Source organism: Schistocerca nitens, chromosome 1 (assembly GCF_023898315.1).
Source record: "Schistocerca nitens isolate TAMUIC-IGC-003100 chromosome 1, iqSchNite1.1, whole genome shotgun sequence".
Classification (NCBI taxonomy): domain Eukaryota; kingdom Metazoa; phylum Arthropoda; class Insecta; order Orthoptera; family Acrididae; genus Schistocerca; species Schistocerca nitens.
Window position 1 is genome coordinate 703,393,177 of NC_064614.1, and position 14,532 is coordinate 703,407,708.

Here is a 14,532-nt window from a genome sequence, read left to right on the forward strand (position 1 = left end):
TTTGTTTTTCATCCTTTTCCTACGTGATTTACGAAATATTTGAATTATTATTTTGCCTCCAAGAATTTTTGTAATATCAGAAGATATAGATGTTTCTGAAAATGATTCTAAAATAAGCACAAATAGCGACAATACTCATGAATCCAGTGACATGTTACAATACATTTCTGAAGAAACACTTATGATGTTGGATATAGCTGCAGCTTACCATGATGATATCAACGGAATATCAACACATAGATGCACACATAAGAAGCACAGACATGATGCTGTAGTATACAGAGAAGTTACAGCATTAGAAAATTGCAGCGAAATGCAGGAAGATCTGCAGCAGATAGGCACTTAGTGCAGGGAGTGGCAACTGTCCCTTAACATAGACAAACGTAATGTATTGCGAATACCTAGAAAGAAGGATCCTTTATTGTATGATTATATGATAGCGGAACAAACACTGGTAGCAGTTACTTCTGTAAAATATCTGGGAGTATGCGTGCAGAACCATTTGAAGTGAAATGATCATATAAAATTAATTGTTGGTTAGGCAGGTGCCAGATTGAGATTCATTGGGAGAATCATTAGAAAATATAGTCCATCAACAAAGGAGGTGGCTTACAAAACACTCGTTCGACCTATACTTGAGTATTGCTCATCAGTGTGGGATCCGTACCAGGTCATATTGATAGAGGAGATAGAGAAGATCGAAAGAAGAGCGGCGCGTTTCGTCACAGGGTTATTTGGTAAGCGTGATAGCGTTACAAAGATGTTTAGCAAACTCAAGTGGCAGACTCTGCAAGAGAGGCGCTCGTATCGCGGTGTAGCTTGCTCGCCAGGTTTCGAGAGGGTGCGTTTCTGGATGAGGTATCGAATATATTGCATCCCCCTATTCATGCCTTCAGAGGAGATCACGAATGTAAAATTAGTGAGATACGACCGCGCACGGAGGCTTTCCGTCAGTTGTTCTTCCCGCGAACCATACGCGACTGGAACAAGAAAGGGAGGTAATGACAGTGGCACGTAAAGTGCCCTACGCCACACACCGTTGGGTGGCTTGCGGAGTATAACTGTAGATGTAGATAGATGTACATGCAAAAGTTATCGTCGCCCATTTGTCATTCCATAGGCATATTATGTTTTAGTCATTGCCACCTGTCGGCAGAAGTACGAGTTTCATCTTTATATTATTCTAAGTGGGACAAGCAAGAGCCATATATTAAGATAAATATATACGGTGAGTGTAAACCACAAGTCCTCAACGCCAATAACACTGTCAGAATTGCTGTCATATGTTAAAATGGCCATTAGAGACTTTTCATCCAATGAAATATGTGCTAGTTTATGAGTATCGGAGAAATGCTGTACCTTCTGCTTTAAAAGGGGGAACATATTGTCACTTATCCCACATTTTATTTGTATTTCTTCCACATACCTCTGTAATGTATTCTCTGATGGAAAAATAAAACATTCTGACTAAACCTGTACACCTGAGTGCTGTAATATAATGACTTTAAAGCAAACAGCTTATTTTTGTCTTTCCATCTTGCAGATGGCATGCTAATCTGGTTTGACAACAAGCCAAGTGCACCTTGGGATCATATACTCTTCAAAATTTGTTTGTCCTTCTTCACTTGATCCTTCTGACACAGTTTCTGCTGCTGCCTGTACTTAAAACGATAGGCACTTTCCTTGTTCCTTAACAGTTTTGCACGAAGTCTAGCGCTCTGCACATTCTGATATTCCACACGCTTTTCCTAAATACGAATAACTGCACTTAATTTTACCAATTCATTGTCAAATCAGGTCTGTGCTGACAATTCAGTTGAATGTGGCACTGATATATTGAGAGTTTAACTGGCTGCTTCTAACGGATTGTTGAACCTTTGTGGAGTCTCCTCTTCATCGTCAATTGAGGTGGCGTTTTTGGAATGTCAAACAATGTGATTAATTGCATTCCACATCAGTTTATTATTCTCTGCATTCATGAACTGATTTTGTTCGACATTTAGCAGAAAAAACTTAAAATTATTATAAAGGGAAACACGGTCTGTTTTCATAAGATCTTCTCTTCTGCTATTCACTAGCCATTTCCTACTCCTAAAACGAAACATTATTCATCAATATACATGTAATTTGCAAGCGAATCGTGACAATACAGTTTAGTTACATGGTGGTATATAACTCTCAAGGTCCTTAGGAAACCTAAAAAGGACAGATGTGGTATCTTCTTCTTCTTGTTGCTGCATTAGTAAAAAACATTGTACAAGCCAAAATAAACAACTACTATTCGCTTTCGCTTTCACAATCGCGCCGAACTCAATAGTTTCACTTACTGGCCACTTGGCGCGCTGCTGACGCAGTAAGCAACAAAATCGAGGCGAAGTGTCATGACTGTTTTGTTACGCTTAGTTTACACAACGACACTAGGTTGCAGGCAAATTCGCTACAGGCCACTGTGCATGCACGCCGCGCGTTTGTGCAACTTGTCGGTGAAACTAAACAGTTTCGGCGTGTTCCAACTTTGGTGACAATAGTTGCATGGGTTTTGAGGTTATGTTTGTTCGTAGGATGTACACAAACTGAAATATGAAGTGGGGAAAGAAGAATAATGTACGCTTTTCGTATATATATACTTTCCAAAGGTGTTCGTGGATTTTCGTGATGCTGATTACAAAAATAAGCAAGATATTGCTACTCCTGAAACCTTCATGTACGATCAGTACAATATTTGACAATATCTGAGTTTCAGGGGAAAATTTATTGAATTAGGAGCACATATACAACTGAATTTGGAAAAATACAAGCAAATGCAATTCTAGCTGTAGAAATGCTCTTGTCTACAAGACTAAAATCCCATCGTTCGAGTTGACCCACTTTATTCAATTAAGGAATATTGTTGACAGGAGGGAAGGCTACGAAAATCAAGAAGCTATATTCTTTATTCAATATTCATTTAATAGTCTTGGGTGACTGGAATTCGAGTGTAGGAAAAGGGAGAGAAGGAAACGTAGTAGGTGAATATGGATTGGGGGGAAGAAATGAAAGAGGAAGCCGCCAGGTAGAATTTTGCCCAGAGCACAACTTAATAATAGCTAACACTTGGTTTAAGAATCATGATAGAAGGTTGTATGCATGGAAGAACCCTGGAGATACTAAAAGGTATCAGATAGATTATATAATGGTAAGACAGAGATTTAGGAACCAGGTTTTAAATTGTAAGACATTTCCAGGGGCAGATGTGAACTCTGACCACAATCTATTGGTTATGACCTGTAGATTAAAACTGAAGAAACTGCAAAAAGGTGGGAATTTAAGGAGATGGGACCTGGATAAACTGAAAGAACCAGAGGTTGTACAGAGTTTCAGGGAGAGTATAAAGGAACAATTGACAGGAATGGGGAAAAGAAATACAGTAGAAGAAGAATGGGTAGCTTTGAGGGATGAAGTAGCGAAGGCAGCAGAGGATCAAGTAGGTAAAAAGACGAGGGCTAGTAGAAATCCTTGGGTAACAGAAGAAATATTGAATTTAATTGATGAAAGGAGAAAATATAAAAATGCAGTAAATGAAGCAGGCAAAAAGGAATACAAACGTCTCAAAAATGAGATCGACAGGAACTGCAAAATGGCTAAGCAGGGATGGCTAGAGGACAAATGTAAGGATGTACAGGCTTATCTCATTAGGGGTAAGATAGATACTGCCTACAGGAAAATTAAAGAGACCTTTGGAGATAAGAGAACCACTCGTATGAACATCAAGAGCTCAGATGGCAACCCAGTTCTAAGCAAAGAAGGGAAAGCAGAAAGGTGGAAGGAGTATACAGAGGGTCTATACATGGGCGATGCACTTGAGGACAATATTATGGAAATGGAAGAGGATGTAGATGAAGATGAAATGGGAGATACGATACTGCGTGAAGAGTTTGACAGAGCACTGAAAGACCTGAGTCGAAACAAGGCCCCCGGAGTAGACAATATTCCATTCGAACTACTGACGGCCTTGGGAGAGCCAGTCCTGACAAAACTCTACCATCTGGTGAGCAAGATGTATGAAACAGGCGAAATACCCTCAGACTTCAAAAAGAATATAATAATTCCAATCCCAAAGAAAGCAGGTGTTGACAGATATGAGAATTACCGGACAATCAGTTTAATAAGCCACAGCTGCAAAATACTAACACGAATCCTTTACAGACGAATGGAAAAACTAGTAGAAGCCGACCGCGGGGAAGATCAGTTTGGATTCCGTAGAAATACTGGAACACGTGAGGCAATACAGACCTTACGACTTATCTTAGAAGAAAGATTAAGGAAAGGCAAACCTACGTTTCTAGCATTTGTAGACTTAGAGAAAGCTTTTGACAATGTTAACTGGAATACTCTCTTTCAAATTCTAACGGTGGAAGGGGTAAAATACAGAGAGCGAAAGGCTATTTACAATTTGTACAGAAACCAGATGGCAGTTATAAGAGTCGAGGGACATGAAAGGGAAGCAGTGGTTGGGAAGGGAGTAAGACAGGGTTGTAGCCTCTCCCTGATGTTATTCAATCTGTATATTGAGCAAGCAGTAAAGGAATAGGTATTAAAATCCAGGGAGAAGAAATAAAAACCTTGAGGTTCGCCGATGACATTGTAATTCTGTCAGAGACAGCAAAGGACTTGGAAGAGCAGTTGAACGGAATGGATGGTGTCATGAAGGGATGATATAAGATGAACATCAACAAAAGCAAAACGAGGATAATGGAATGTAGTCGAATTAAGTCGGGTGATGTTGAGGGTATTAGATTAGGAAATGAGACACTTAAAGTAGTAAAGGAGTTTTGCTATTTGGGGAGCAAAATAACTGATGATGGTAGAAGTAGAGAGGATATAAAATGTAGACTGGCAATGGCAAGGAAAGCGTTTCTGAAGAAGAGAAATTTGTTAACATCGAGTATAGATTTAAGTGTCAGGAAGTCATTTCTGAAAGTATTTGTATGGAGTGTAGCCATGTATGGAAGTGAAACATGGACGGTAAATAGTTTGGACAAGAAGAGAATAGAAGCTTTCGAAATGTGGTGCTACAGAAGAATGCTGAAGATTAGATGGGTAGATCACATAACTAATGAGGAGGTACTGAATAGGATTGGGGAGAAGAGGAGTTTGTGGCACAACTTGACCAGAAGAAGGGATCGGTTGGTAGGACATGTTCTGAGGCATCAAGGGATCACCAGTTTAGTATTGGAGGGCAGCGTGGAGGGTAAAAGTCGTAGGGGGAGACCAAGAGATGAATACACTAAGCAGATTCAGAAGGATGTAGGTTGCAGTAGGTAATGGGAGATGAAGAAGCTTGCACAGGATAGAGTAGCATGGAGAGCTGCATCAAACCAGTCTCAGGACTGAAGACCACAACAACAACAACAATATCCATCTCTTTAAAATGTCGCAACAGTGCTCCCCATTCACATATGTTTGAATTTTGAAATATTGCCACTCTACAGATCTATCAAGAGAGAAGTTTGCAAACTATTCTCTTCCTAATGTGGTCGGCTTCGAATAATTATTGCTGTCAGTGTTAATAATCATTAATGTTAATGTTAATAATTATCGGTTTTAATGAAAATGCGTCATCACCAACTGAATCCGCATCTTACAGCATGCCGAGTGTTCTCGATTGTAATGCACGCAATGTGATATGTAAAATCAGTTCTGGCGACAGTGCTTAATGCATTACAATATCTTTATTCCTTATCGCATAATTAACTCTATTTAGAAGAAACATTATCAGTTCTGGTGACATTCTAAGATAAATAAAAGAACTTCTTGGGTCTTCCATTACAAATTATTTCAGCAAGGATGCTGACCAAGCGAACTGACGTCTTTTCTGCATCCAGTCACGAATCGAAACACGTTTCATATTTTCTCTTATGCAGCGATTCCACGCAACAAGCTTTAACTCCAACACAACTCTTTCGATGTGCAGCTGCCAAAACTTTCATTTCAGACACGGCTCAGAAACCCACAAAACGACGAAACTGAAATGTATACTGGCTTCGCCGTGCCTACAGTCAAATATGAAACCATTTGCGTGCAACTCATTCCACGCAACGAGTGGCGCAACTCCATGTCGTTGTGTAAACTAGGTTTTATACTGTGGTGCCACTTAATCAGCATTGCACAGCCATTCTGTGGCGAGGCGGGTCTAGTTTAGCAGGGGATACAACCCGTCGGCTTTGACCAATGACGTCAGAATTGGCCAGAGATCATATATTATAAAGATGAAAGAGCTGAGAAGAATATGCGGAAACAAAGGAATGCAAGAGAGAAAAACTGTACTTCACATATATAAGGGCCAGTAGTATTTTCACGTTAACGATATCGTGTGTTTGTATCTTTGCATTTCTCCGCAAAATACAATGGAAAGAAAACTGTATCTGTCACTCCGAAACATTTCCAATGTTGATGCTATAGCACATTATAAGAAATACTGCAAAATATTAAAGACTGTAATACGGATGTCAAAGCAAATATATTACAAGGAAAAGATAGTCATATCAGATAACAAAATAAAGACAATATGGGATATAGTGAAGGAGGAGACCGGTAGAACCAGGCATGAAGAGGAACAAATAGCATTAAGAGTAAATGATACATTGGTGACAGATGTGTATAGTGTTGCAGAACTTTTTAACAAACATTTTATAACTGTTACTGACAAGATGGGGTTGTCAGGTTCGGTAGATGCTGCTATGGATTACCTTAGACCAGCCATTTCAAGTAACTTCCTTAATATGAATTTGACCCTCACTACCCCAACAGAAATAATGTCCATCATAAAATCTTTAAAATCAAAAACATCTAGTGGGTATGATGAAATATCAACAAAGTTAATTAAAGAATGTGATTCTGAGCTAAGTAACATATTAAGCTATCTGTGTAACCAGTCGTTTATTAGTGGAATATTTCCTGAATGGCTGAAATATGCTGAAGTTAAGCTACTGTTTAAGAAGGGAGATAAAGAAATAGCATCAAATTTCCGTCCAATTTCACTGTTGCCAGCATTCTCAAAAATTTTCGAAAAAGTAATGTACAGTCGTCTTTATAACCATCTTATCTCAAATAACATACTGTCAAAGTCACAGTTTGGATTTCTAAAAGGTTCTGATATTGAGAAGGCTATCTACACTTACAGTGAAAATGTGCTTAATTCATTAGACAAAAAATTGCAGGCAACTGGTATATTTTGTGATCTGTCAAAGGCATTTGACTGTGTAAATCACAATATCCTTTTAAGTAAATTAGAATATTATAGTATAACAGGAAATGCTGCAAAATGGTTCAAATCTTATATCTCTGGCAGGAAACAAAGGGTGTTATTAGGAAAGAGACATGTATCAAGCTATCAGGCCTCATCCAACTGGGAACTAATTACATGTGGGGTCCCACAAGGTTCCATTTTGGGGCCCTTACTTTTTCTTGTGTATATCAATGACCTTTCATCAGTAACATTACCAGATGCCAAGTTTGTTTTGTTTGCCGATGATACAAACATTGCAATAAATAGCAAGTCAAATGTAGTCTTAGAAAAATCAGCCAATAAAATATTTGTGGACATTAATCACTGGTTCCTAGCCAATTCTTTGTCACTAAACTTTGAAAAAACACACTACATGCAGTTCAGAACTTGTAAGGGGTGTCCCAAGAGTATATGTCTAACATACGATGACAAGAAGATAGAAGAAGTGGACAGTGTTAAATTCTTGGGATTACAGCTTGATAATAAATTCAACTGGGAGGAGCACACCACAGAACTGCTGAAGCGTCTTAACAAATCTCTGTTTGCAATGCGAATTTTGTCAGACATAGGGGATATAAAAATGAAAAAGCTGGCATACTATGCTTACTTTCATTCCATAATGTCATATGGGATTATTTTTTGGGGTAATTCATCAAGCCAAGCTAAAGTTTTCCGGGCACAAAAACGTGCAGTGAGAGTTATATGTGGTGTGAACTCAAGAACATCCTGCAGAAGCCTGTTTAGGGAACTAGGGATACTAACTACTGCTTCCCAATATATTTATTCGTTAATGAAATTTGTCATTAAAAATATATCACTTTTTCAAACCAACAGCTCAATTCATGGAATCAATACTAGAAATAAGAATAATCTTCACAAGGATTTAAAGTCACTTAGTCTTGTACAAAAAGGTGTGCATTATTCAGGAACACACATTTTCAATAACTTGCCAGCAGCCATAAAAATCTTAACAACCAATGAAATTCAGTTTAAGAGAAGCCTAAAGGATTTATTGGTGGCCAACTCCTTCTACTCCATTGATGAATTTCTTAGTAAAACCAACTGATTTGTATATAAGTACAACATAACTTCTGCACAATTTCAGTGCAGTAATGTGTTCATTGAAAAGTTGTGTGTGTGTGTGTGTGTGTTAGTATAATCTAACTTCTGCACCATATCAGTGCAGTAATGTGTTCATTGTAAATAAGTATTACAGTAGTTGTATTACCTTATAAATAAATAAAAAACTTTTTCATTTTAAATTCAGTGCATTAGTATTTGTAAAATTACTCTTAGTGTTCATTAAAAAATGACGATCATTCCACTTGGGACCTGTGGAATGGTACATTAGCTTATTTGTTTTAATTGTAAATATTTGTCATGTATTGTTGTTTTTCTGACATGTTCCACATCCTGGAGGACCTCCTCACTACGGATCAATTGGAATGAAAGTAAATCTAATCTAATCTAATCTAATGAAATATATTACTAGCAAAGAATACATCACGTTACATGTATTTCAGTTGTATCTCGAAACTCTTTCGAATTGTATTGCTTAAGTGTAGTATGGGATACAAGTTCAGTGTCCGTCGATTTCTTAGTTTCAACTAGCATTGCTGTCCTGTTGTTCACTTGAACTATGTATCCCCTGCTTCACTAAACCGTAAATGAAACACCCGATACAAATTAAAAGCTCATTCTAAGTGTGTTGCTTAAGTACAGTACGGAATACGAGTTTGTCGTAAGACGATTTCTTCGTTCTCACTAGCAATACTGTCCTGTTCTTCACTTGAACGATGTATCCTCCGCTTCAGTACACCCTAAGTGGAACACGAGATACATATTGTAAATGTGTTGTTTATTTCGTGTCCGCTCTTACTAACAGTCTTTTCTTACGTACATATCAGTACTACTGATGACAGAAGGACCTACGTATGTAATATATGTATGCCAGACTTCCGTTGACCTCTATATATGTACACTGGTAACGAAAAGGTGGAAATAGACGTACATTACATTTGCAACCTTTACCTCAATTGAACTACACGGAGACAAGAAGGTGACACATGTACAATTTGTATCCCGTACTTCACTATGGGGTACAGTTTTCTTGTTGCCTTGGACGCTAATAGTATCCCATTCGTTACTTGAGCTATATATCTATACACAACATTTGTATCTTGCTCGCTAATTGACATATATAGTGTCACTGTAAAGACGAAGTGAAGGACGGGATACAAATTTTAGTTGTCTCGTCAGTGTAAAGGCGAAATGAAGGACAGGATACTAATTTTAGTTGTGTCGGGGGTTTCGCCTGTAATATAGCAAGTACACATTCGAAAATGTCGTACTGGTACTAGTGCTGGGAAACGAAAGAAGATCGACAGCTGAGAAATTTCTATTATGTACTTCACAACACGAAAATACACACATTGGTGGAATAAAACAGTGAAATATGTCAAAATAGTGAATTAAAGTGAAAGAAGGAAATGGAAAAGTGAACTTACCACACGGAAATATCGAGGAATAACCGAACCTCGACTAGACAGACAGTAACGAAAATTACATACCCACAAAGAGACAAATTCATTCCTATAAACGAAAATAAGACACTAAAAATTGTTCTACAATAACAAACTAATACTCCAAATTACCTCAATATCATTACGAATAATTATTTTAATGTACAATGATAGCGCTTATCCGGAACACAGAACTTCTTTATTATCTATGCCTCTAAGTGAAGAAATTACTATCTATGACTAATATATGACGTCATTGATCATAGCCGACGGGTTGTATCCCCTGCTTCACTAGACCCGGCGAGGCGCCTCCCGCCACAATCGCGTGTATAGCAGTCCGATTGTCGCAGAGACATCTATCGGACCGCCCGGCAACTCCTGATCCCGCTAGAAGGAAGTCTGTGAACACGCCATAGATAGTGATATCACAGTCTAATGGCATAGGTATAACACGTGGAGGTAAAATTTTTTTATCCCAATGGTCTAATACATTACCAATTGTGTTAGACTGTGGTTTTATTTATATGAAGGTCGCTGGCCAAAGATTACTTTGCTCTCACTAAGAACATCGGTGATGTAAGATATCAGCTGGCAATTGTTCTTGGACACTAGAATATGCGTTCTCTGAGCTTACCAAAGAGATTATTGTTGTTGTTTGCGGCAGTGTTTGTTTAGTTCGTGAGCGGTAGAGTTGAAAGTCATTGAACCGCTTGAAGATTGCACAGTAGTGTTGTCAGCTGATTGTGGTGTTGCGTTAAAATGGTCTTGGAAACTGAACCTCCTTTGCCGCCTGATAAGTTACCAAAATGTTGGAATGACAATGTGAGAATTACTGCTTTGTACTCAAGTATTCGCCCTAAAGATGTCAATCCGTTGGATCGGATAGATAAAATTTCATTTTGGAAACCTGTTGTTGATACTTGGTGTTCCCATCAGCATCGTCACACGTTTACACTGGACGAATTGAACAGAGCATTTCTCAGAAACGGCATAAGCCCAGCCTGTTTTGATGCGGTAATAGAAGAGATGATGAGGTAATTAGAAAGCTATATTATTATTATTATTTCTTTACTTTCTCAGACGTTAAGTCTGGTTGAGAATGGAAAGTGACGCGGACCTTGATCAAGCGTCACTTCCTATTAACTGTACGGTATGTGTTATATTGCATTTAGGAACTTTCGGGTAATTGAACATGTATCAATAATTACGGATTTCTGTAGTTGTATATATGTGTTTGGATGTAGCTGTATTGCATTGATGTACTGGTGGATATTGTGTGGTATGACTCCTGTAGTTGATACTATAATTGGTATGATGTCAACTTTATCCTGATGCCACATGTCTTTGACTTCCTCAGCCAGTTGGATGTATTTTTCAATTTTTTCTCCTGTTTTCTTTTGTATATTTGTTGTATTGGGTATGGATATTTCGATTAGTTGTGTTAATTTCTTCTTTTTATTGGTGAGTATGATGTCAGGTTTGTTATGTGGCGTTGTTTTATCTGTTATAATGGTTCTGTTCCAGTATAATTTTGTATTCATCATTCTCCAGTACATTTTGTGGTGCATACTTGTATGTAGGAACTTGTTGTTTTAAAAGTTTATGTTGAAAGGCAAGCTGTTGATGTATTATTTTTGCGACATTGTCATGTCTTCTGGGATATTCTGTATTTGCTAGTATTGTACATCCGCTTGTGATGTGATCTACTGTTTCTATTTGTTGCTTACAAGGTCTGCATTTATCTGTTGTGGTATTGGGATCTTTAATAATATGCTTGCTGTAATACCTGGTGTTTATTGTTTGATCCTGTATTGCAATCATGAATCCTTCTGTCTCACTGTATATATTGCCTTTTCTTAGCCATGTGTTGGATGCGTCTTGATCGATGTGTGGCTGTGTTAGATGATACGGGTGCTTGCCATGAAGTGTTTTCTTTTTCCAATTTACTTTCTTCGTATCTGTTGATGTTATGTGGTCTAAAGGGTTGTAGAGGTGGTTATGAAATTGTAGTGGTGTAGCCGATGTATTTATATGAGTGATTGCTTTGTGTATTTTGCTAGTTTCTGCTCGTTCTATAAAGAATTTTCTTAAATTGTCTACCTGTCCATAATGTAGGTTTTTTATATCGATAAATCCCCTTCCTCCTTCCTTTCTGCTTAATGTGAATCTTTCTGTTGCTGAATGTATGTGATGTATTCTATATTTATGGCATTGTGATCGTGTAAGTGTATTGAGTGCTTCTAGGTCTGTGTTACTCCATTTCACTACTCCAAATGAGTAGGTCAATATTGGTATGGCATAAGTATTTATAGCTTTGGTCTTGTTTCTTGCTGTCAATTCTGTTTTCAGTATTTTTGTTAGTCTTTGTCTATATTTTTCTTTTAGTTCTTCTTTAATATTTGTATTATCTATTCCTATTTTTTGTCTGTATCCTAGATATTTATAGGCATCTGTTTTTTCCGTCGCTTCTATGCAGTCGCTGTGGTTATCCAATATGTAATCTTCTTGTTTAGTGTGTTTTCCCTTGACTATGCTATTTTTCTTACATTTGTCTGTTCCAAAAGCCATACTTATATCATTGCTGAATACTTCTGTTATCTTTAGTAATTGGTTGAGTTGTTGATTTGTTGCTGCCAGTAGTTTTAGATCATCTATGTATAGCAAATGTGTGATTTTGTGTGGGTATGTTCCAGTAATATTGTATCCATAATTTGTATTATTTAGCATGTTGGATAGTGGGTTCAGAGCAAGGCAGAACCAGAAAGGACTTATTATTATTATTATTATTATTATTATTATTATTATTATGGTGGATACCGTGGCGTTATCTCACGTTTTTATTTGATTGTCAATTATGATATAACAGCTGATTTCCTTTGATGCTGCCCTAATATGAGAGGGGTTGTACGTTCACACAATAATATTGTATCCTTAAGCTCCTGCTCCCATCCACTAGTAGCTGTATGTATATGCATACCATTCGTATGACATCTTATGCAGCAGGGTAAATGTTGTAATTCACTGCTTTCAGTAAACAATGTTTAGTACTCTAAACTACTTTTCACTAAAGAAAATATTTTTGTTATAATGACAGTTGGTTAAATGAAAGATATGCAAGTCTTGACTATGGTTTAAATCAATCTACTGCAACTGCATAAAGGCTCTCCAAAAATCTGTAGTTACAAAGTATGTAAGGTGTTTAATTTCAAAAAAAATATCTATACTGTTGCTTCCAGTTTTGTACCTGAGTAATGTAAAACTGGATTTTTGTCATTCAGTTTATATACAACATCAGTGTGTATTCACAGATGCAACAAGGCTAGAGGCTACAGAAAGTTGGATAGCTTAGGTATTTTATTTTGGAAAAAACCATTGATTAGATTTTGTAGTATAGAGCACATCAAAATACCTAGAGATTTAATGACAGTAGGTTAATCTGATAATAGATAATAGTAGTGACTGTATAGTGAAACGTACATGGTTTTTCACTGTCAGTTTTTGTTATCTGTTAAGTTTGGAAATGTACCCTAAGGAAATTTTGTTGCTGAAATATGCCTGTATTCTCATTTTTGTTGTATTACATGCAGTTTTCCTCTACTCTCATTTATCCTTTTTTTAATGCAGGCACAAACAACTAATGTTATACACAGATTTCACATATGTTCCAAGTGATTCGTGGACAATGTGGGCTGCTGATGTACTTCTAAAGAGGCCTTTGGAAAAGACATTGAAAGCTGTTAAAGAGTCTGTGTGGCCTTCTTTCTTTAAGGAGGAAGTTTATGTTCATGTTGCCTCAACAAAGGTAAAGTCTGTTTTCATTTCAGTTTCCTTCAAAAGTGTGGGAAAGATATCAAAATTTTATTTTAAATGATGGAAGATGTTAAAATAGGTTTTTACTAATCTTGAGCAACACTCTATAGAACTAAAATAGCCCAGTGTAAAATTACCCAACAGAATCATTGTCTACTGTGTTGAGAAAGTGCCAAGCAAATTTTCTGATATTTGACATAATAGACCTGCACTTAAAAAACACATCAGTTTATTGTAGATTTTATTTAAGGACAATAGATTACAGAAATGTAGGATATAAAGTAGTTTTTTGGACCTGGAAGAGAAGTTAAATAGGATCAAATGAAATACAGTAGGGTTACCAGAAATTTCAGGACATGTGAAAAAAGGCAGGGAGGAAATTCAGGTGTAGGTTTTGTTGTAAAATTAAAAGCACCGTGACAAATATACTGAATGAATCCTTGATAGAATGGCAGTGCTTGTTTAAAAATAAACTAAATATGTTCCATGGAACTCATTCACATCAATTTGCCCCCATGCTCATAGTCTTATTAAAACATAGGCCTCTATGAAGGAGACATTAATTCACAATGTCTTTCTTCCAGATTGCCAGTCCCAATAGCTATACAAGAGAGCTTCTGTGAAGTTCAGAAAGTAGGTGAGAGGTAGTGGTGAAAATAAAGTTGTGAGAGCAAGTAGCTGGATAGCTCAGTTGGTGGAGCATGTGCCCATGAATAGCAGAGGTTCTGTTTTAGACTCCTAGCCTAGCATACAGTTTTAATTTGCCACGAAGTTTCAGATGTGTGCACACTCCACTTCATAGTGAAAAATTCATTCCGGAAACCTTTTTGAAGAGTTACAGAAATTTCTGTGTTATAGGGAATCTGGTTAAAGTTTATAGGTAGAGGATATTAGTGTAAAAGTAGGATAAAATAAAAAGCTCATTTCTTCAGT

General features: G+C 37.2%; 2 protein-coding genes across 4 annotated transcripts in view; one reads left to right on the top strand and one right to left on the bottom strand.

Annotated features, from left to right (window-relative positions):
• The window catches only part of LOC126259607 (pantothenate kinase 3), a 177,767-nt gene that overhangs the window by 103,141 nt on the left and 60,094 nt on the right, over window positions 1–14,532 (bottom strand). The window lies entirely within an intron of this gene.
• The window catches only part of LOC126259600 (charged multivesicular body protein 7), a 243,007-nt gene continuing 238,842 nt past the window's right edge, over window positions 10,368–14,532 (top strand). Inside the window, exons 1-2 of the mRNA XM_049956512.1 lie at window positions 10,368–10,823; window positions 13,414–13,591. Of these exons, the coding sequence (XP_049812469.1) occupies window positions 10,549–10,823; window positions 13,414–13,591 (453 nt within the window). The 5' untranslated portion in view covers window positions 10,368–10,548. The remainder of the gene's footprint in view (window positions 10,824–13,413; window positions 13,592–14,532) is intronic.